The 24,733-nt window shown below is 45.7% G+C and overlaps 1 protein-coding gene across 22 annotated transcripts in view; it reads right to left on the minus strand.

Annotated features, from left to right (window-relative positions):
- The window catches only part of CACNA1D (calcium voltage-gated channel subunit alpha1 D), a 320,640-nt gene extending 296,016 nt beyond the window's left edge, over positions 1-24,624 (minus strand). For all 22 annotated transcript variants that reach the window (XM_070238804.1, XM_070238798.1, XM_070238803.1 and 19 more), the window contains exons 1-3: positions 24,412-24,624; positions 22,123-22,432; positions 18,256-18,361 (exon numbers count right to left, since the gene is read on the minus strand). In XM_070238804.1, the coding sequence (XP_070094905.1) occupies positions 18,256-18,361; positions 22,123-22,432; positions 24,412-24,478 (483 nt within the window). In that variant the 5' untranslated portion in view covers positions 24,479-24,624. The remainder of the gene's footprint in view (positions 1-18,255; positions 18,362-22,122; positions 22,433-24,411) is intronic.
- Between the last annotated feature and the right edge of the window lie 109 nt (positions 24,625-24,733).

Genomic DNA, 24,733 nt, shown 5'->3' on the forward strand with positions numbered 1-24,733 from the left:
AACATACATAAATGGCTAATAAGCACAGGAAAAGATGCTCAACATCATTAGTCATCAGAGAAAGGCAAATCTATAATGAGATGCCACTTTACATCCACTAGGATGGCTAGTTCCCAAAAGATAAACATTAACAAGTATTAGCAAGGATGTGGAGAAACTGGAACCTTCATATATTGCTGGTAGGAATGTAAAATGGTGCAGCTGCCTTGGAAAACTGTCTGGCAATTCCTCAAAATGTTAAAGTTACCATATGACCCAGCAAATTCCACTCCTAGGTATATACTCAAGAGAACTGAGGGGTCAGCCCCGTGGACGAGTGGTTAAGTTCATGCACTCCGCTTCAGTGGCCGAGGGTTTCATCGGTTTGGATCCTGGGCACAGACATGGCACTGCTCATCAGGCCATGCTGAGGCAGCGTCCCACATAGCACAACCAGAGGCACACTCAACTAGAATATACAACTATGTACTGGGGGGCTTTGGGGAGAAGAAGAAGAAAAAGATTAGCAACAGATGTTAGCTCAGGTGCCAATCTTTAAAAAAAAAAAAACTGAAAACATAAGTTCCTGCAAAAACTTGCAAATAAATGTTCATAGCAGCATTATTCATAACAGTAACAGCAAAAAATAGGAAAAAACCCAAATGTCCATTAATTGACAAAGAGACAAAATGTGGCATATCGATACAATGGAATATTATTCAGCCACAAAAAGGAATGAAGTACTGACACATGCTGTAACATAGATGAATCTTGAAAACATTATGCTAAGCAAAAGAAGCCAGATATGATAGATCACATATTAATTTATATAAAATGTCAGAGTCATTGGAGACAGAAAGTAGATTAGAGGTTGCCTAGGGCTGAGGAAGGGGGAGGTTAAAGGAAAACAGGGCACAATGGCTAATGGGTATGAGGTTTCTTTTCAGGGTGATGAAAATGTTCTAAAATTGATTTTGATGATGGTTGCACTACTTTGTGAATATAATAAAAACTGCTGAATTGTAGAATTTAAAATGGTGAATTGTACAGTATATGAATTATCTCCCCAATAAGGCTGTTAAAAAAAATTGTACCTGCCATCATCCCATCTACTTAGTGGAGACCAAGTAATTCGTTCTTCATTGCCCCCAGGTCCCAATGCCAGGTGCCAGCGACCAGCGAGACCATCTGAACTAGCTCCAGAACACTGGCTTAAGTGAAAGACACTCCACTTAGAAACAAGGGGACTATTTTTAAAGCAGTCTTTGTTGTCTTGCACAGCTTCACACACGGCAAGCGTGGAGCTCTGTTTGCTGAAGCTAAGATTATAATGTCTAACTTAACTGGTATCAAAAGTGCATTTAAAAAAAAAAAAGGCCGGACACTGTAACTCCTCAGTTGAGGGAAACAATAGAAAGAATAAACAAATGGGACTTCATCAGACTAAAGAGCTTCTTCAAGGCAAGGGAAAACAGAATTGAAACAAAAAAACAGCTCACTAATTGGGAAAAAATATTTACAAGCCACTTATCCGACAAAGGGTTAATCTCCATAATATACAAAGAACTCACACTGCTTAACAACAAAAAAACAAACAACCCGATCAAAAAATGGGCAGAGGACATGAACAGACATTTCTCAAAAGAAGATATGAATATGGCCAATAGACACATGAAAAGATGTTCATCATCGCTAATCATCAGGGAAATGCAAATCAAAACTACACTAAGATATCACCTTACCCCCGTTAGATTGGCAAAAACATCCAAAACCAAGAACGACAAATGTTGGAGAGGTTGTGGAGAAAGAGGAACCCTCATACACTGTTGGTGGGAATGCAAACTGGTACAGCCACTATGGAAAACAGTATGGAGATTTCTCAAAAAGTTAAAAATAGAAATACCCTATGACCCAGCCATCCCATTACTGGGTATCTATCCTAAGAACCTGATAACAGATATCTCAAGAGTCCGTTGCACCCCTATGTTCATCGCAGCATTATTTACAATAGCCAAGACGTGGAACCAGCCTACATGCCCAGAAACTGATGACTGGATAAAGAAGATGTGGTATATATACACAATGGAATACTACTCAGCCATAAAAAAAGACGAAATTGGCCCATTCACAACAACGTGGATGGACCTCGAGGGCATTATGTTAAGCGAAATAAGTCAGTCAGAGAAAGACGATCTCTATATGACTCCACTCATAGGTGGAAATTAGTATATTGAGAAGGAGATCTGATGGGTGGTTACCAGGGAAAAGGGGGGGTGGGGGGAGGGTACGAAGGGGGAAGTGGTGTACCCACAACATGACTAACAAAAATGTACAACTGAAGTCTCACAAGCTTGTAATCTATCATAACATTAATAAAAAAAATATATAAATAAAAAAAATAAAAATAAAAATAATTCAGTCGAGAAAGATATACCAGAAGAAAAAAAAAAAAGAAAAAAGGCAAGAAAAAAGAAATGCAGAAACTTACATATTCTTCTAAGTCAAGCCCAAGAAACCCTACTGAGAACTGAAGTAATTCTGTCTGCTTCTGTAAATTGCCGAACAGCAGGTGCGAACACTAACGGTTACACCTCTTCCAAGGATCCCCACGCCCTGGCAGGGGTCAGGCCTGTATCATCACTGCCCAGAACCCCACAACCAGGGGAACATGCAAACGTGCCTCGCCAGGGTGAGGGAGGCCTTTAAAAACCAAGGTATGGCCGAGAGTAAAACATCTCACTTGACCACTTTCCTGGGGCCAACAGCTGAAGAGAAAAGCTGAAGTGGAAGAATTCTCAGCACAAGAAGAGAGTCAGACCAGATGAGACTTCAGACTTAGAGAAGTGTGACTGCAGAACAGTAAGGCTGTTTTGTTTAATAAACACACCAGAAATCATATAAATAAGTGTTGTTCCCTTCAAAGGAGTAAGCTTGGGAAGCTGGATACCTAATTCTGTTAACATTGCCACTCCTCAGGACATTTCTAAAATGCTAGTGTAAGACCTTCTTCAGAGCCTATGACACATTCCTCTCAAGATCCTCAAAGATAAGAATTCTTGGTTCTTTGAAGATAGATTTGATTTTCTTACAAATACCCAAGAGTTTCTCTAAGAAAAAGTGAATGAGGTAAGGTCAGCAATCGACCTGGATCACCCCATTTCCAGCCAGAAGCCAAGCAAAACAAAAAGTAGAAATTGACTCTGAAAGCAATTCTGAAGACAAGCGTTCCAGCATCACTGGGATGAGGGTGCAGCCCGCAGAATAAGGACTTTGAAGGGGGCACTACGTTTTGGCTGTGTAAGTTCTGATGTTTTCATTATACCATCACAGTCCCTCCCAAAGGCGTCAGGCTCTGTCTCTGTCTCTCTCTGGTACTCTGCCCCCAGAGCGGAAAGAGAGAACATCAGGCCCATATTAAGACAATAGGCAAAGCGATTAAAGCAAGCTCAGGGTGCCTGGTGTAGACACAGCACTGCTTCACTAAATGGCCCATCATTGCCCAAACACCCTCTGCCAGGAGCAGTGGAGGATATAAGACAAAGGGAAGACTGGGTCCCTGCCCACAAGAGGTTCACACTCTTGTTAGAAATAAGAAAACAGCATAAGATCAAACATAAGCAAGTCTGGGGTTCAGATGACAGAGCTGGTCTGTGAGGTTCAAGACCAGTGGCTTGGTCTGTGAGGTTCAAAGGGAACATCACAGCTGATTTCCCCAGCCCACCTTTCGCACACCACCGGCAACCACTGCGCATGGCAAGGAGTCAAGTGAGACCCACATGACCTCCAGCCTCAGCCGGCTACCCGGCTTCAGGCTGGGACTACATTCATTACCTGAGTTTTTATCACAGACAAAAGGCAGGCAGATTTAGGAACAGAGTGAAGATGTGATATTAACTATGCTCTGTTCACACTTAAAACCAGGGAACAGCAATTGCTTGCCTAGAGGGTTGGCCGGGTCACACACTTACCCATTACTAGGCTAAATCGTTTGCAGTTTGCATTTCAAAAGCACGGTGAATCCCACAAATCTCCAGGAGCTAAAGGAACAGTCGAGACTTCAAATAACAGCTGGTCTTTGAACATCCTGAAGGGGCAGGGTCAGCTGCAGCTGTAAATCTGATTGGCTTTTTCATTCCTTCTCTCCCTGACCTCAGCCTCTCCCAGCACCCCAAGCAGAACCGCTGTGGCTGTGGTGGTGGGTGTGCCTGTTCTTCCCTGTGGGGCCCACGTGTGGTGTGGCACTGGCATCATGGGGCGTCAAGAGCGGATTTGGGACTCAGCCTTGCATGGCTTCCTAAAGGGATCAGAGGGACAGGAGAGGCCTCGTCCTCTTCTTGGAAGTCACTCTCAGCAGACAGCAATAATGAGGATGATGCCTTACATGTGTACACTGCTTTCTAGACTCTAAAACACTTTCACACATACCCCATTTGAGTCTTCATTCCCTACTTTATGACCAATGAGGAAAGCAAGGTCACACAGAAGTGAAGGTACAGAGCAGGAACTCAAAGCCAGGTCACCTGACTCCAGGTTAGCATTCTTTCCACAACATGCCTCACGCACAGAGTGGGGCACAGAGCTGGAGAGAGACCACAGGACCTGTTTATAATCTTACGGGTTTATAACCCCAGCCAAGAGTCATTCCGTTAACCCCACTGAGCTTCACTTGCCTCATGTGCAAAATGGGAGTGCTGGTCACCACTGCATGACTGTGAACACCAGACAAGAAAATAGGTATAAAATGCTTGCCTGGTGCCTGTAATGGTACAAGCTTTGAGACACAGGCCCTAGAAGTTCACTGCACAGAGGGGAGCCACTCCCGTTTAAAACGCCAGTGTTGCCATGAATACCAACCCCAGAACCCCCAAACTAGACTCGGACGTTCTGCTTTCAGGCACTGAAGACTATAAATGCAGGGCTCCCTGCTGCCGAAAGTGCCACCCTCAGAATCTGGGCAGGCTCAGCATCTGGGCAGGCTCAGCAGGCAGCCCCACGCCACTCACTGGGCCACCCGACCCGGCTCCCACACAGCCCTCCCTGCTGCCACAAGCTCTGAGCTGACAGCAGTCACCAGGCCCTTGCTCAAGAAAAGGGAAGGGGCCTGCTCCTCTTCCCAACTCCACGGACTGGGCCACAATAAGGAAGAGAGTGGGGGAAAAAAGTCCTAGGGCCATGAAACACATCACTCATGAGAGAACACAGGGCTGTGACAGGTGTGGCCCGTGACTGTGATTTTAAAAACCCTACAGCACTCCAAGGGGGAAAACAGGAGGATTTCCCCCAACACTCAGACACCCCTGAACCCTGAACCGCCCTGGGAGGCAAGAGACTCTCCCTACGACCACTCCTAACCCATTAGATAATCTTTTGGTAAACTGGGGCTCCCTCACACGTCGTTTCATCGACGACTCCGACTCCAGGCTAAAAGTGAGACAAGCATTATCATTCCCATTTTACAGATGAGGAACTAAGGCCAAGGCAGGTAGGACAACTCTTCAGTCACAAAGCTAGTTAGCAGCAAACCTGGACCCAAATCCAGATCTATTTTCTCCGAAGCCTCTGCTCTTCTGAAGACAGGATAACACAGGCTGAAGAGGAGCGAGGGGGTCCAATCAGGGCAAGCCCTAAAACCTGGGAAAAGTGAGGCCTGATGTATAAGGAAATTATGTATAAGAGGCTTCCCTTACAAAATCACTTTAATCCTCTCAACAACCTAAGGCCAGTGCTACCATGACTCCCACCTCACAGATGAGGAAACCGACGTCAAGGACCACACGGCAAAGAAGAACCAATGACAACCTGGTTTCTATGGAGCCTCAGTTCTGGCAAGTCACATCCCATCTGCAAGCCTCAGTCTCCCACCCAAACGACGTGCAGGTAGGACTCCATGAGGCCCAAGAGGTCTGTGTCCTACCTCTGCCACTTGCTGGCTGTTTGATCTTGGGGAAGTCATTTAACAGCCCCAAGCTTGGCTGCCCACTCTGTAAAACGTGAACGACACTCACAAGTTATCTGTGAGAATGAAATCAGACACTATGGTGGAAGCACCACGGGGGCACCAGTGATTACTTTCATTATTCCAATTCTAGGAATGGCCCAATCAATCTCCCGTCCTGAGAACATGGCACTCAGGCCAGAACTGCCAACACCTGTTTTGCTCCTTAGCCCTTGTCTTCCTTCCTCTTCTGGGCAACATTTAAATCAAGAGATGGTCAAGGGCCTCCCACCTGGGCCAAGCAAGAACAAGACAAATTGGCCAAGTGGATTCCCAGGTAGCTGAGAAAGTGGTCTAGAGACAGCCCCAAGCCTCCTGGGAGGATGGAGAGCTCCGGATTTTTCTACCCTGCCTCAAGGAGAACTCACTGTGTAGAGGCAGGCTTCAGTCCTCCCAGCTGTGGTAGCATCAGATCCTGGCCATTAAACTAGTCCCCCTTTCTTTCCTCAGTGTTTGAGGGAAATCCACAACTCTTTACTGTTGTCCAAGTGAAGATGGGGTATGGTCCAAGTCCTCCTTCCGCCGGCAGGATAACTCTCAGTCACTTCTTCACTAAGTCCACCCCAACACCCTCTGTGACTGCTACCGGCTTAGGCTATTCAGCAGGACAGATGGAATGAGTCAGTCTGGTGGAAACATCTTCCATAAAATGGCTTTGGAGAGCAAACCCCTAACCCAGCAAACAGTCTGGGCAACTTTCCTAGTGTGGCTGGAGAGGTTTGATCCTCATGCAATCCCCATTCTGCCACTCCCTCACCAGGTCAGGAGCAGGTCGGTCCGTGTGCCCAAGCCCCAGTTTCTTGTCTGTAAATCTGAGGCCAGCCAGCCCTCCCACACGGGACTGTGCTGAGGCTTAAGGACACGTCACCCTGGCTCACAGCAGCGGTGATAACCCACAGTGACTCCACGCTTTCCAGGAGCCAGGGCCTGGACTAATCCCTTTAGCCACTTTATTTCCTCTTTTACAGAAGAGGACCAGACTCACCGGAAAAGCAGCTTTCCTGGTCACAGGCGGCGAATGGCAAAGCTGGGGACTGAGCCGGGTCTGCCTGACTCCGGAGCCCGTAACCCTAATGCTTATTCCCACAGCCATGCAGTGGTCCGCACAAACCTCTGACACACACAGCAAGAGCTCCGCACTTTCCATTCACAAGTAACACTTTTCAAGGAGTTAAAATGCAATAAAATCTACTTTATGCTCAAATTTAAATTCCTCTACTCATACCCACTTTAATTGGGTAATTCAGAAGGTGCTTTGGAAGATCAGCAGAGGGCTGCAGGGTTAGGAAAACCTCCACCCCCACCCGGACCATCTCTGGGTGACAGGAGAGAGGTGGTACAGAAACAGTCCCCAAAGCTAAGCTCCCACCCTAACCAAAATCATGAATGGGAAGCCTGCCCAGGGAGACCCACCTTGAGGCTCCGACATCGGCTCTGCCCCTTGGCCGCACCCTCCTCCGCTCAGTGTTTAGACGGCATCAGCCTGTGAACCCTGACTTCCCTTCAGGGCCAAGAGGTGGAGGCTCTTACATCAGAAAGTCCAGGTATGAATCCTGGCCCTGCCAATTGCCAGGCCCTGTGGGCTCGTGTGAGCAATTTAACCACTCCGGGCCTTGTTGCCTCACCTATAAAAGGAGGCTTTTAGTGGTATCTTCCTCGTGAGTTTTTGGTTAGGATTAAATGAGAATTAAAGGAGACTATACATATAAAGCCCACCTAGCTCAGGAGACGTCAGCCATGAGCCTGACCCATCGTAACAGAGGCAATTAATCACCCCTGTGCCTCCAGTTACAGTCAAAACGACAGAGAATGCTGAACACACTGGAACGAGATAATTGAGGAGAGACCCGCCATATTTGTCCACCAGCTCTGCAGATCCCCTCCTGCCCTCCCATATCCACTGGCCAGTGCCCTGACCCTTTCCATAAAATAATGAGGCCAGCTGTGGCCAAAGGATTTCTGCACGTTGGTACACAAGAAGAAAGTAAGAGAATAATTTAGAAGTAAAACAGAGGAAGGAGGAGTGATCAAAACTATCTTTTGGAAGACAAAAAAAAAAAAATGGAGATAATTAAAAGTCAACTGAATGCCCAGCTTGCTTTGAAGAGACGTTCTTCTGTCATCTGATTTTTCAGATGTCAGGCCTGCCCTGGTATTCTCAGACCCAGCCCAGTCAGAGGGTAAGTGCCTGGCTTCAACCTGGATTCACAGCTGTCACTGGAGCGAGTGGCAGTGTAACTGGGAGACAGAAGCCCTAGCCTAAGTCCTCCCCACTTGGCTCCTCTCTCTCTCTGTGACCCCGGGAATGTCAACTGCTGGGTCTGAAAAAGGAACACTTCCACCTGAAGGTCTCGCAGGTCCTTTCCAATTCCAGGCTCACCGGGTCTGTGCTTCACCTTCAGTACCACTCAGGGGAAACCAGAACCAGGCCCTCTAACCTACTTCTGCCCCACCTGGCTCTAATGACAGCCGTTAGCTTACTCAGTTGGCCAACCTAAAATATACCAGCTTCCTCTGCCCTGATCATACTAGTACCACCCGACACAGCTTTCTAGAAAAAGATGTATTAAACACCTCTCTTTTACCAAAGTCCTGCTGGGCGTCGCCACTTCCCCCCATTCTAATTTAGAACTTTCGATGCTTTAATTTCACTCCTACCAGATAAAAATTCTGAAAAGAGCTTTAAATAGATCCAGAATTAATTTATATTTCAATAATTCAGAATTTGTGAAAGCCCAAAGAGAAGTTCACTTCTGCATTATCATGAAAAAAGCACTAAGGGGCAAATTACTGGTATAAAAGGGCAGCATTTTACCCACTGACCCATTCAAGTTGTTTTTGTACAACTTAAAAGCAGTCATTTAAATATAAACAGTGTTTCATTATACCCCATTGTTATCTATTTACTGAAGAACATCTAAGGATGTCTTCTTTTAAAAATATTGGTCACTTCTTTAGTTTACATTAGAGTAAAATAATAAAACTACATCTCTTCCAAATGAGGGTTTGGGAAGCGTTCTTTGCATAAAGTCATACCATCCTTTTGTATTCTGTCTTAAACCAAGTTAGGACAAGTGAATTGTTTAACGGACTATATTTTGCACCTAAATAAACACTCAAAAAAGTACTTTATGTATGATTAAGTGATAGCTGTGTTAAACCACTCTTTTTTAATCTTCTCAGCTTTAGTTCTACAGTAATTTATCCGATCAAAAGACAAAGCTCTCCCAGAATACAGAGAGCCTTCATGATGCTGCGGTTCAAGGCAGTGCCTAACCCTTTAGAAACTAGGACTCCAGAGACCAGCTGCTGACGGGGCTTTTCTGAGTCACAAAAGCACAGCAAAGACACGACTCACCATGTCCCAACAATGTCCCTTGTACAAGGACCCATGCTGTAGATTCTTCCTTGGATTTTCTTCCTAGAAAGTGCTTCTCTGAATTAATGCGCTGCTTCCCATTGTTGAGAGGATAAAGGGCAGGTAAGTTAGAATGTGCTCCCTTTTGCTGCCACTCCTGGAAAACCTAAAGGCCAATTCAGTGCCCAGGTGTTTTGATTCCCAATTGCCCGGTCTTTCATCAACTTCCATTTCCTAAACCACCTCAGAGCTTTTGGAGGTAGGAAGGGTATAAACCCTATAATAAACACCATAATAATAGCAAGACTTTACTGTGTGTGAAAATAAAATAATTAATAATCAAAGATTATGGGACATCAGAAACATACCAGATTACACATTTTTCTTCCCCAAAGGAACATAAAGGCAATATTCATCTTAGAACGGAACTCATTCCAAAACCAAGACTCGATTTTTATATTAGAAACGTATTTACCTATTAGCTACCTAGAATGAATGCTCCACTTGAAAGAACTACAGTACCCAAGTTAATGGTGCCCCAAGTAAGGGAAGGAATCACACACTTCGGTGCCTTTCCTCTGGGTCTGTGGTTCAAGAGATTACAATCCAGTGCTCAGGGTTCTTGACTTTCTGCTCTAACCAGATGCTCAAGATGCCTATTGACATCCAAGGGAGAGGTCCCCTACCCCCAAGAGCTCCTTTCCCACAGCCTAAGATAAAGAACAAATGAGGTCACTCATCAGACTTAAGTGACTGCTGATCTGAAGGAGATGAGGGGGTGGGAGCTGAAATCGATAGAGGTTTAGTGGAGGGCAATGTGGCAGTCAGTATGGAAATTAAAAACGCACTACCCTCCCCCCAGAGAGTTGACATCTGAGCACTTATCCCAGAGAAATGTTTAGCTGTATGCAGGAAGAAGCACACACGAGGATACTCCATGCAATGTTGTTTGAAGGAGCAAAACTTTAGGAACTAACCTAAATGCTCATCAGAAAGAGAACAATTAAATAAACCGTGGTACCCTCAAACACGGAATACTTTATGGTGACCAAGAAGTCGTTAGATCTCTACATACAGATATGGAAAGATCTGGCAGACATGTTAAGTGGAAAAAAGGAAGCTATATAACGCATGCATTATGTTCCCACTGGTGGAAAATTTAAAATACTCGAACTGTAATTATGTATTTCAAAATGCAGACTATATATACATACATTCACACACACACACTGGAAAACAATTCTGAGTAGATCACAACAAAACTGATTACTGTGATGAGAACAAGCTGGGTAGGTAAAAGGAGAATGTCACTTTGTGTCGTTTTAATTGTTTACAAGAATGTATTTATGTATTACTTGTGTGAATTTTGAATGATGATTTATGATAAGAACGCAAAATATGAAAAACAAAGAAGGCTGTCCTCTGACCCCACGTTGTGGGTTTTCCTTAATGAAAGGACGGCTGGCACTGCGAGCCGCAGCAGCACCGGGGAGATGTCAGGGATACACGAGCCTGGCGTGCTCTGCATAGCAGGTCTCAATAAATATTTGGTGAATAATGGTGCCTTGACTTCCTTTCTTATAAACAAGAGTTCTTAAAGCTCTACAAAAATATCTGTAAGTATCTTGTGCTAGACTTCCTCCTGGCCACAGGAAAGCGGGAAGACGATGGAGGCAGGAGAAGGCCTGAGCCTCACACCCAGACTGCTGCAAGTCCCCAGGCACAGCTGATCAAGGGTCCCTCCTCCCGCCTTCCCAGGGGGGTCCGCCTGCCAGTCGCCTTTTCCCTGAGCAGTCTGCAGCCCCCCTTCCCTCCCTCGAGCCAGCCCCCCAATTCCCTCCAGCCTGACCCTCACGTTTACTCATTCCATAATTTCAACAGACGTCCTGTGATCTCTAAAATTACTACTCAGCCAGTAGGGAAGAGGGGAAAAAATTAGTAGAAAAAACTGCTTTGAGGTTCTGGAGAAGAAAAAAGTCATTTCCCCAGCCTAGACAGTGTCTGGGGCCCAGCTTAGGAAAAAAAGCACCAGAAGAAGGCTTCATCCTTCAAGGTGTATGTCAAAAACACTCACTCATCCATCCACTTACACTTCCCCCTAGCTCACACACACACACAGAGGATCCATCACCTCAGGCAGTGTCTCCTTCAATCTCATCTTCAGCTTTCCTCACTGAGTCCTCCTCCCCACTTCCCATTGCCAGTTTTGCCCGCCCAGCCAAATGGCCTCACTGCCAGCAAGAACCCCAGATGCGGGAATACGAATTTCACTTCAATTATAAAGGGAAGACACCTACCACTTTCCTTATTTCGATCAAATGGGTAGAACAGGACTTGGGGGACACATCCTATACTGCTGATGGCAGAGAGCCCCATGAGCCTGAGCATAGTAGGAGGCAGAAGGCTGAACGCTGACATCTATTCCTGGAGGACCTGCTAATCCCCCATCCTACCCCAAACCCTGCAGGGCAGGGACACCCACCAACATCCCTCCCCTCGGTGCATCACCCACCCAACAGTAACACCCCACACGGTCCTTCCCTATAGCTCAAAGGCCAGGATTTCAAAGCCTCTGCAACTTCTTTAGGGAACTTTTGAAGAGAGTAGCTGCTGGGGCTCTCTTCTAGAGTGCCCACCACCACCAGGACCAGTATTTAAGACCAGTGTTTAACAAGACACAAGTGTCTCTACTGCTGGGCAAGTTGTCCCCTCTGTATCAAGTACTTCTCATATTTTGCAGACAGTTAAAAATTAAACAAATACTGATGGAGAAGGTTAAAAAAGGAAACTACCCACAAATCTGCAGCAGGGGTCCCTTGTTTCTCACACAATCAGTTTTAAAATATTGAACTGCAGCTGAGGCTAAGAAAGGAACACGGTTCCCCACAGGCCCTCCCCCAAATGGGCTGAGGGAGATGCCCATTTCAGGCAGCATGTGAGGCAGACCTGCTGGAGGCCAGTCGGACTCTGAGCAGAGACCCGAGGGCTGGGGTGCAGGGGGGGATCCTGACACCCTCTTTTAAGCCCCCTTTCCGGCTACATCTGATACAACTTCTACCCCCCCGGACTTTTCAGTTAGCTGAGTTCATATAGTACAGAAGCACACACACACTTATTTTTGTTTTCCAACTACACCAATTTGAGTTGTGTTTCTGCAACTTGTAATCCAACAAGTCCCGGCTAATACATCAATAAATCCAAATAGCCTCATTCTAAGATAGGCTCCTTTGTTAAAGGGTCTGAGCAGGGAAGTTCCAGCGTGTAAGGTGCAACTATAAAACAATGAGATTCGCTTTTTAACAAACCAAAGGAGTGGGAACCCCTTTGGAATTCTTCTTCTTAAGGAACTTTAATAGTAGCAAATCTGAATTTCTTAAGAATTGGATTTACTTTTTGAAAAACTGTCAATACTCGATCAAAGTCTGTCCAATAAAAGATGAAGGTAGGTAACTTGTTCTTGGTCAAAATGAGGTCAGACTACAAAAGAGATGCGACTGCTTGCACAGCACATAAACTGGTTCTCAGATCACGATTAGGAAACGAGCTCTAACTAAGTGCTGCTACACAGGTCCATCTACTCTGGTCATTTTGCTGCTCGTCCTCCGCCGACCTCTACATGAAATGTGACGCACACATCCACTCACATACAATCACTCACAGACGGCTCACGTACGTAACACAGAAGCCAGCTTATGATGCAGGCAATCAAAAAGCATAGACAAGCACTTGGCTTTCTTGTCTCCTGCTTCAGATTTAAAGAGTTAAATTTGTCAAGAAAGATACGATCCTGAAATTAAAGGCAAACTCTGACAAGTGTTTCCTAGGATTCTCATTAATACTGGACAATGAAAGTCAGCCTCTCAGGCAAACATTAATCATTAGCCAATTGTTGAAAATTAACTACTGATCTATCAGGACATATGACGGAGCCCTTGTACGGTCATTCATTTATTTAGTCACTCATTCCACATGCATTTCCTGATGTGCCTACTGTGCGCCAGGCACAAGGCTAGAGAGACAAATGAGACTCCAGCCTCAGGCTCTAGGAACTCAGATGCTAGTTCCATTCAAAGTCACTCGGCTAATCAGCCAAACAGCCAAGCTGCCAGACCCCAGAGCCCATGTGCAGAACCACCACACACCAGGCCACTTCCCAGAGCAACTATAAAATAAGGGGGGGAGGCTGATGTCTGTAAAGAGGAGAGTTTACCATGCTTACGGGAGTGCAGAGGGAAAGCAAGTACTTACACTTAGACAGGTGGGGTGGGGGGTGGGGAGGGGACACAGATCACAGAAGGGTGAACTGAGGAGGCAGCTGTCCTAGCAGAACAGACAGAATCTAGGCACGAAGAAATAAGAATACCCACTGCAAACAGAAAGACAATAGATCAAAGACACAGTGCAGACGAGGCACAGAAGTAACACCCCCCTGATAGGCTAAGCCCCACGAACCAGGTTATGAAACTGTTTCAGACACCACAATTCACACCACTCACTGCACATAAAAAATGCGAGATGCTAAACTACATGACCATGCAGATCCAACGAACTTGTCTTTTAATCCCAGAAAACACTACACATTGGGATCTCAGCCATGGAGGAGAGAAAGCAACCAAAGGAGACTGTCCCACAGCATTCCTGGTCCCTGTAAGACATCTGGTCCCACAGACAGAGTCCACAACCAGCACTGCTTCCCAGAGAGATTCCCACCACTCTGCTACTCTGAGCCCTGGTGGCAGAGCACAAAACGTGCTGGACTGCTCAGCCCTGAAAGCCAGCTGCAAGGGCTCCTCCAGCCAGAGGTGCATGAGAAGAGGGTCACAAGAACCTAAGCTTTTCTGGAACAAACACTTATAACTTTCCACCCACGCCCCATCTAGGACCTCCAAGGAGTCCAAAGAGGGACCTACCACCCAAGAAAATCCTGAACACGGCTCAGAGGAAAGAATGGGTGAGGCACTTCTCCTGAGAGAGCCGTTCATTGGACAGTCATCAACAAGGTGTATTTACTCAACATCTACTATGTACCACCGTGCCAGGCACCATTGGAGATTCGAAAATGACTCACTATGAATTGTATTTTGAAGATGCTTGATAAGCTAAAGATAAGATATGCACATAAATACCTAAAATATAGGGTATTTTATATGCAAAGTGCCATGAGAGAGGGTCATATAAGACGTGCTACTTTGGATCAGGGTCAGAAAAGCCCTCATGGAAGAGATGTAATTTGAGATTATTCTTGAACAGCTGTAAGCATAGTGACATGGGAAGATGGGGTGGTAGTGAGGAGGAGGCATTTCAGATGGAGAAAGCAGTGGCAGAAAAGCCAGGAAGTGGACAAATATAGGGAAGGAGAGTTTCGGAACTGTTGGTGGACAAATGGCTGGGGCTGTGAAGGAGAGGAGTGGAGGATAAACCCAAAGGAGCCAGACAGACCAACGAGGACCTGGCCATGCAGTCTGGCCTTTCCTTGGGGGGCAGTGGGTAGCCAGTGAAGCCTCAGGATCACTTCTCTAGCCGAAGTCATCCAACCAAGGTATGAATGGAGAAGAAGGGAAAGACGTGAGGGACGTTGCTGAGGCAAAATGTCAACAGTTAAAAACAAAAACAAATGGGCCTCAAGAACAAGATGAGAAAGGGGGCAGAGACTTAGTAAAACTTCCTGTAGAGCTGAACAAGCATTTACTGAGCCCCTGGTATGAGCCAGGCGCTTTGCGTGACAAAGTAACAGAGAGGCCTGGGCCTCCATTAGCAGACATCAAGGAACGTCTGAACAGGCAGACAAGCACCCCTGTTTTGGACAGTTCTCATTGGAGGCCGTTCAGCACTACAGGGAAGGCGGTGATGGCCGGGGGTTGGGGAGGACCAGGAACAGGCTGCACAGGCTGAAAACTGTTCAACCACATCAGTTTGCTTATGAGAAACCGAAGTTTGGGAAGCAAAATCAAGTGTTTCTCAACACGGTGGACAATACTGTAATCATCCCCACTCTGACACCCCATAAAGAAGAGCTCCCCCCACCACAGTGCTAAGAAGAAAATTAAATAAATGACACACGCTTTCAATAAGTGGAACTGAGCAATGCTGCTGCTGACTGAACTAGGAGGGGGATTACTGTGGGAACTGAGTTGCACCGTTTCCATGGCTTCAGCCTCCACTGGTCCCTACAAGTCCACAAATGAAAGCTGCATAGAAACTTGAGATTGTTTATATTAAAAAACAATCTAACCCTGGGAAAACTTGCCGCCCTCCAGGTAGTCTCTAACTCCCCAAAGCTGGCTGAGTTGCATACAAACCAGACCAAACACATACTGGCCCAACGGGGATGGCCACAGAAGTACTTATCCAACAAAAGTCATCATTTCACTGCAAACGACCTGTAACAGCCAGGAACATCTTCCACTAAGCGGGCCCTGAGTCCTACTCTCAGTGCTCAGCATACACATTTCCCACAGAGCTATGAGGCCCAGAAAACCGCCAGCTCCCTGATACGTACAGCTTGGCAACCCATATTGGTCTCTGCCCTTCGTTGTGCCATTCACATCAACTGAAAAGTATTTACTACAGATGAAAAATAAGCTTCGTTCAGCTGCCTCTAAACCGATCCCAAAAATAGAGCAATCACTTTGGTACAAATTGGGTCAAATGTATAAAAAAAAAAAAAAAACCTGGCTCCCTGGCAGGAGGACTGACATGGCATGGGACCTTGCTAAGAGTCAGGGGGAAATCCACAAAGATCTTCCCTTCCCACAGTGGGAAAGGAAGTATTTAAAGAGTCGGCAGAGAATACTCATCTGGCCCTGTGACCATCCAAGTGAACCCGACACACAGACTTGAATGCTGTGAGTTTCAGAATACTAAGAGGTCAAAGGAATATATGACGGTTTTTAGAAAGGCCTGCCAAACTAGCACACTCCCTCCTCCCCACCAAAAAAAGACCAGTGTTTAAGAATTGTCAAGAAAGGATCCACTGGGAAGGGGTTGCAAGGGGGATAAAGAGGGATTTATCCATTTCCTATATTTCATTCCCTCACTTCTTAGCTGAGAAATCCAAATGGTTGACAGTACTTATATTAGTGCCCCAAATTTCCTTGGGAAAAAATCAGAATATTAATTGGCTTGCACATGCAGCTACATTAATTATTCCATTGATCTGAATTAATCTGCCTTTCTGAAAGGTACTTATTTTCTAAGTTTGTTTAATCATGTTCTTTTGAGCTACAAAAAGCAACAAACTGGGTCACCATCCACGTTGTTAAATTTGGTAACAGGGCTGACACCATCTGTGGCCTAGACTACGATGATCTATCCCCACTGATGGGGCCTTTTCACTACTTCTGCTTTTCCTTTAAAATGATCATCTAATGTCACATGGCTACCACCAAATCAGAAGCTATTTAAAATATCCAAAGTTACAAAAATCACCTCTAGCATAGTATAAATACATACTAACAGTAAGTGTTTATATGTGTATCCAAATTCCATTTACGGTCGTATCTTCAGCAGCAATATCCAGAATGTTTTAAAATTCTCTAGAAATCAGATTACAAAAGCCAAAACATGAATAGGTATCATGTTATATCTGAAATTCACCACAACATTTTAAATGCAACATGAAATCTTCCACAAACCATTAAGGCTAACATCACAAGAGCATAATTTCAGTATCTTCAGAACCCAGCAGAGCTCCCCCCAACACCAGTTTTGCCTTTACAATACTCACTCAGTTAAGAAAAGCCAGCCCTACTAAAACACACTCCAACAGGAGAAACCAAAAACAAATGGAACTAGCTAAAGAGGAGACAGCCAAACAACAGCTCCCTGTCATCCAGCACCAGCTCCCCCTTCAGCTGCCTTTCTGCACGGCCTCCAATTATACAGGACTGATCCTTGCGAGAAGGATGCTACAGCTCCAGAAAAATCCTGTAATGGCTTCTGAATCATCAAGAAAAGATTACAGAACATCAGAGGTAAAAACAATCCTAGTGATCTTCTCATCCAACCCCCTTGACAGGTGAGTGAAGGCAATGCAGAAAGGATACGGGAAACGCCCCAAAATACAGCTAGTTGACAGCCGAGTGGGACAAGCTCCTGGTCCCACTCTAGTGCTCTTTACTGCTGCTTTTTTTTTTTTTTAACTGTATCAACCTTTCCCAAAGGAAGTTCCATGAAACACTGGTTCTGTGATGTGTTCTGCCAAAAAAATGTTTAAAGAATGCATGACCAATTACTTTTAGGGACTAGCTGAGTTAAACAGAACGAAACTGGTTTTTTAACTACAGACCTTCCCGGGGCTTTTACTGAGCTAATGTGCATGATGAATCTTTAAGAGGGCAGTAAAGTATGTGGAAGTACCCCAATTTACTTAACCATAGAATCATTTGATCTTGGGGCATTTCATGGACTAGGAGCAGGAACTTCAATACTATACTGTATTCTTCTCCGAATTACGCTCCATGTAGATTTATTAGTTCTGTTGTATTCTCCTTCTCTAAAAATTAATAGTTCGGGTATAAAATCTATGATAGTTCTCTACTTACCAGAAAAATTGACCAAAGTACCCACCACTCCCAAGTAACACTGGACTAAAAAAAAACAAACAAAAAGCTAATATTATCAGGAAAAGAATGGTAGACAATAAAAGCCTATGTGGAGAGAAAAGTTATTTTAAAATCTGCTACAAACCTCTTCCATTAAAAGTTCCACATGTATTTATACAAGATTCATGAGTTTAAACACTTTCATTCAGTATAAATTTGAGAATACAGGTCAAAAAACAAACACTACAGTTGCAAAGCTCCAGGAAACATCACATGCATGGCTGTGAACTTCAACCACCCAGAAAGCCAGCTGCCAGGTTAAGTACAGGGACAAATGACAACCACCCATCAGGACAAGCAGGAACTCCAACGCCACTTACCAAGTTATGATTTGTTGAATTAGAATCATCTTCAGGGAATGGGATGTAAATAGCTAAGGCCACACAATTGGCAAAAATAGCCAATAATATAAATATGTCAAATGGTCTGAAAAATTTTGTTAAGGTACGTATGTGTTATGCCAACATAAACCATCTCTCTCATCATATTCCCGATCACACCCCGTTAGAAGCACTTTTTAAATGAAAATTATATACACAAATCCTTTTTCTACTGACTGCTCTGACTACTAGGTCTCCAGCAGAAGTAATCGTCATGGTCCTTTCCCAGTAGATCTTCCTATCGAATGACCTCTCCGTGTCCTTTTCTTCTGTTGCAAGGATCATGTTACACTCATACTTCTGCTGTACATTTTATATTAAAACCTGAAAGTACATCCAATTAGGGCACTATGTGAACCAGGTTTCTGCTTGTAGTTTTAAAAGCGACAAGGGTCTTAGAAAGCTAAATTCCTGGCTCTTGTAGATACAAACAGAAGTCATCATGAGACAAATCTCTTCCACAAATCCTTACCTCCATGTGCTAGAGCCATTTCTTCGGGGGCTATTCTTGGCTGGGTCAGCCTGCATCTCCTGTCTGGACTGGGGCATGCCAAGTCACCAAAACCTTCTCCATTCTACCTCTGACTGTCTGGTGGCTTGTTCCAATACCTCAGATGCTCTAATAAGTAAGCCAGGCTTCAGCTGCCTCCTCTGCTTTCTTTACTAATCAGTGGTTATCACTGTTTCACATGAGAGCCGGACCAGAGCTCAGTTTATAATGTGCTGTTACTGCGTTCAATTTATAAACAAATTAAATAAAGAGCCATAAGAAATCAGCACCAGACACTTTCAAAGTACAATTTAACAATTCTAAATCTCGGGGGTCTGTCTGGAAGAATCACTCTGAGATCAGCTTTCAACAGATACTTGCTTAAACATTCTGGTGTTATTAAGAGATATTGTCAAAACTGGCAATACAAAATTTGACATCTGCCAAAATGACTGTTTTTCTTCTTTTGTTTTTCAGCCTTTCCAAATGCAAGGTTTCATGAGCACCAACCTAATGTGCAATTCCAGGACTTGATTTTATAGCAGTGTTTCTTCCACATACTCACCCACAAAAGGCAAGGCCACTGGTTTAATTAAACCAGTACTAAAGTAGTGAAGCTTTGAGGATATGAACAGACCCTTCTCCATTCATCCCGATAACCTTCTGGGAAATCCAAAAATTTCCCAGAAAGAAGGAAACAAAGACCCCTTACCTCTCTGAGGATTCGTTGAGGTTCATGAAACCTCAGCCCCTTGAGCTTCAACACTCACTGAAATAAGGACATGAAGGACATTAATCCTCTTACTAATTTTGATGGGTTTATTTTTAAAGCCAGTTACCGTTCATTCATATTTATTCTCTTAACTCATCTGGTATTACAAAACCTCTTATCTAGAGATTCAACTTAAGACAGTCCCCCTAAAAAGACTTCAGAATCTCCTTTTCATTTTTCCTTTTAGCAGTTCCTACCAAAATTTAAAAAGCCAATTGCCCCAATGTTATCCTAGATGGAAACATTCAGTCTCTCCCCTCCCCCACACTACCATTCTTCCTTTTTAATTTCCCAATACCTAAATGTGATCAACCAGCAAATCTGAGAAGCACTAACACTGTTCAGGAAAGCCAAACATGAGTATTTTTTTCTTTATGGTGGTCAAGTTTCAGTCTCCAGGTATTGGTGGATACTATCTCGCTGCCACAAGATGTTTACAAGCCAAGCAGAATAGAGCAACAGAGAAACAGACGGGTCTGATTCTAAGAATTCCTTCTGATAAGGCGAATACTCCTCATTCTCCCAAGATGCAGGACACTCTGCCTTGCCTGAGTGTAAAAACAAACTAGACTCTGATTCTCCCAGGACTGACTGGGCCTGGCACAGCTGGCTTTAGGAGGATTTCTATAACCTGTTCCCTGAACTAGAAGGAAGCAGTCATTTGAAAAAGCAAACAGATCATACATTCTTTAAGGATCTCTTCTACAAACTGTCCCAGTTGTAGGCAGGCCTCTCCCTGCACTGGCAGCCACAGCCCCTAATTCCTGTACACATGTGTCTGGCAATGCAGGAAAGGGAGTCGGCAGCACGATCCAGGAATTCACTCCACACATAAATTGCTATATACAAATTACTGCGCACAAAGAGAAACAGCATCAGGCCTCCCACCTCACTCCACATGACATTAATGACCCCACCGAGAGGTCTCTGCTTACTCAGAGTCACGTCAAGCCAACCTGAGGAGGAGGAGATCTTTCTGGCTAAGTGCAACCACTGCCTCTAACTCCAGAGATGCCACTGAGGCACAACTATTCACCCAACTCCCTACTGGGTGGATACTAATGGTTGTCGTCATACTAGAAAGGAACTTAAAGAGAAAACACATCCACACAACCCCAGCTATGTGAGAGACACCATAACTCCCTCTAGAGAAGAGACATCTGTTCTAAAAAGGAAAAGCACATGAAAACCCCTCAAATCCTACCCTTGCATTTGGCTGCTCTCTCCAAAACCTTTCTAGACAGTTACCTCATTTTAACTCATGTCCAGGGCACAGAAAACAGCCAGCTAAGACAGAGGGCACGCAAATAGATGCCTAGCCAGGTCCTCAGAGCTTTCAGCTCCACCTTCCAGCTGGTTGCCAACATCCTCCCCCTTGAGCGTGGCCCCTCCACCCTGGGCGCTGGTGGGGGAAGCCCTCTCTTCGCACTCCTTCCTATGGTTAGGAAGTGCTCTAAGGCCCCTCTCAGCCCAAAATATACTTCTGGGAAAAGGAAATGCTTTGTTTTACCCAGATCAATGAATCATCTGACTAATTAGAAATCCATTTGCTCAGAAACAAGGCCTCAGTCAACCTTTTCTGAAGGGTGGTAGTAACTGGAGGCGGGCCTCCAGGTTTGGGGAAAGGGGTGAGCTGGCAGAGCACCCTAGTTTTCCAAGATCTGGGGCCTAACCACCATCCTGGGGCATTTGGAGTTCAGTTTTAAAAATACAAAGGAGACATCCAGAAATGCAACTCCAGTCCAAGGACACAGACAGAATTTTTTTATAAAGGCAGCAACTGCAAATTCCTCCCCGGAGAGGCTGCTCTCTAACTCATATGGGCTCAGCAAGAAGATGCACACACAAACCTCTCCCTTCGCACACTCCCTCACGCTCACGTTTCAAATGCTTTTTTGGAACTTGTCAAAAGGAAATTCCAGGAAGTCATAGAATTGATGAGCAAATTGCTCCCTCCCTATGAAGCAAGTGTTCATATTTGTAGCTACCTGAACAATTAGAATCAGCAAATGTCAGAGCTAGAAACAACCTGAGCATTAACGGGAGTTTCAGAACCAAATTCCAAACATCAGAATAAGAAGATTCCACTAAAGGTCAAAAATGTATTTATTTCTAGTAGAGTCTCATACAGTCTTTTTTTAAATTAGCATACCTTATTTACAATAGGTTCAAATGCATACTACTGACCAAAAACAATGGTGGATTTCAACTAACCATCATTTGGTTAAACCAACCCAATGACCACAGGTTAGTTTCATATTTTAATTATCTCCCACTTTGAAGTTTCAGGCTGTCACTCCCTCTCCCCACCACTACACACAAACACGCACACAGAGGAATCTAAATATACCCACGGAGCCACCCGCTGCACCCTGAGGAGATAGGAAGGTACACATATACAGTGCAACCCTTTACACACAGCTTGCTCTGTTGCTCACATTCCAGACTGCCACCGCTTTGTAAGTGCCATTTCAGAAAGCAAATCCTTTTAAAGCACAGATGGTAAAAGAGAAAATGAGAAAGACTTTCCCCAAGAAAAGGATACTTCCATTCCACTATGCTAATGCAGGCTCTTCGGATGGGGTTATTGAGTGACAAGCAGAAGAGGGCTCGAGCAGGTCTGCTGTTGGACGAGTTACCCTGTTTTTTGCTCTTGGCGTATTGCTGACGTTTTCTTTGGGAGAGAGATCCTACAGGTGGGGGTGCAGAGGCGCTCATAGTTTGGGCAGCCTTGGCCTGTCTAGCAGCATCGATTGCAGCTTGCCAAGACAGGACGGTCTGCTTGGAGCTATTCGGCTGAGAAGCTGGTCCTTCACCAGAAAGAGGCAGTCTGGTGCTTCTTGCATAGTTTGCCTCTGGGAAAAAGGAGAAAAAGAAAAATTAAAACAAAAAAACAAAAAACAATGAGAATCCAGTGTCAGAAAAAAGCAAAGGTTTGTCTCCCACCAATAACAGGGGGGAATCGTTCCCATGTTTCTATTTTGAACCTCATGTCCTATTTTTCAGAAGCAGGGGTTTTGGTCAGCCAGAGCAGCAAGAAAAGCCTCTGCCCTGAGTGTCTGTCACACAGGACCACTGCTGCCTTATGCCCACGGCGGGTAGCACCTCTCTACATCCGTGTCTTCACAAGGAGTCTTTTAGTGCATCTCTTCAGACAAACTGAGGTCATTCCCACATTTATTCCACATCTTTTCTGACTTTTAGAAGCCAGATATCTCTAAGTTAGCAGATATATACAACAGCTTTTCTCCAAAATAACTACCACCATCACACACACACAAAAAGGCAGTGCCAATAATTCAATAGTCTTAATCATTTTCAGGGTGTTACTCCAACATCTTTCCACAGCCACAAATGCATTTTTTTCAGCATGGAAAAAAAAATCCTCCACTGGCACCAGGGCAATATCAAAAGCCCCATAACAAATATCTAGATTATGCACTGACACTTCCTGCAAATGAAAATTCATGATACTTGGGACTCATTTCCTCCACAGGCTTCCGAAAACAGAAAACATCTTTAGGGCTTTTTTGCATTTTAAATTGCAGCCGCAGCAGCCAAGCCAGCATCCAGAGAAACAGACGAGGCAGGCCGCCTGCACCCCTACACCTAGCACAGAGAGGCTCGATTATGCCAGGGGCCCTCAAGGCCTAAGCAGGAATCATCTCAATGTAGACTGGCATCCAGGTGCACACAGGGCAGAACCCCAAAGGGGCTCCATGTGCAAAACCTCTCTGACTTTGGAACAGGCCACCACCCAGACAGGGCTCACCGGCACCTGCCTGCCTGCCTGCGGTCACAACCTCCTTACTGAGACAGAAGTCAGAGTAAGCGTAACAGCAGAGGTAGAGGGATGGGCATTTGCAAAACCAATTCTTGCTAAGAAAAGAACAAGAGAGAGTCAAGGCAAGCACAGGTCTGCTTGCCCAGCAGCTTGAGAAGGGGGCCAGGGGGGCGGGCAGCGAACAGTCCTGAGCCCGGGAGGAGTCAGGAGTCATGCCAAGCCTTCCCTTGGGGAGCGCTCATCCGCAGGGGTGCCAGCCCACGGGGGGGTTGTTGGGGGTGGCGGTGACCTCCAAGGAGGAGGGAGCCGGGCTGACCAGGAGCTGCTCCTGCCTCCCTCGACCTGGCCCGGCCGGCGTGGTAACCGCACGTGGTGCCCGGGCTGGGGAGGGGAGCCCCACAGCGGCGGCGACTCCCCGGGCATTGCTAGGTTACCGACGTGTGCACAGCGGCGCTGGGAGCGGGAATACGCGCTCCACCAGACCCCTGGCCGGCGATTCTGAGACCCGGCCTCCCTCTCGAGGGGAGCGGTGAGCTTCACCCACTGGCGCGAAGGGTGAAACTGGGCAATCCTAGAATTTTCCGGATGCCACCAGAGACCTTCTTCCTAGTCAACCAGGGGGCGGGGAAGGAGGGGAAGGCGACAAGAGGCTCGAAAGGGGGTTCGGGCTGAAGACTAACAGCCACCACCCCCCCACCTCCATCGCTCGGGAGCGTCGGAGGAAAGTTGAGCCCGAGGACACTGAACCCGAATCACCTCGGCTGGCCGCCCCTCTGGCCGCACAGTACTCCACGGACTCCAGGGCCGCCCCTAACCCACAAATGCAGAATTAACTCTGACATTCAAGGCCTGAAGGGGAGAACGGAGTGGCTGTCACGCATCTCCCCTTTCTATGTAGATGACACCGAGCTAGCAGCATCCTCTCCAACCCTCTCAACCCACCCAGCGCATGAGAGACGGGAGGGGGGTGGGAAGGAAGAGGGGGTGGGAAGAGGAGGACCATGACAAGGATTAGATTTGGCAGCGGGTGCCTAGGCTCTGGCTGCTCACCGTTCGCGTGGTCCGCTTGCTGCTGCCGTTGATGCTGCATTTTTTTCATCATCATCATCATCATCATCCACGAACATTTATTGAGCGCCTACTGTGTGCAGGGCACTGTGCTGGGCGTTGGGGCGGAGGGGGGGACGGGTAAGGGGGTTACCGATAGGTAGGAGCCGCGGTCCCTGCCCTTATTCTCGCTTCAGCAGGGGGTGGGGAGGGACGAGGACAGATAACAGAAAATAAGAATAATTTATAAAAACCGCTCACCACCCACGCTCCCTCTTTTTCAAAAATGGAGCAAAATAAACTTTTTCTAAAAAATGAGATCAGA

Source organism: Equus caballus, chromosome 16 (assembly GCF_041296265.1).
Source record: "Equus caballus isolate H_3958 breed thoroughbred chromosome 16, TB-T2T, whole genome shotgun sequence".
Taxonomy (NCBI): Eukaryota; Metazoa; Chordata; class Mammalia; order Perissodactyla; family Equidae; genus Equus; species Equus caballus.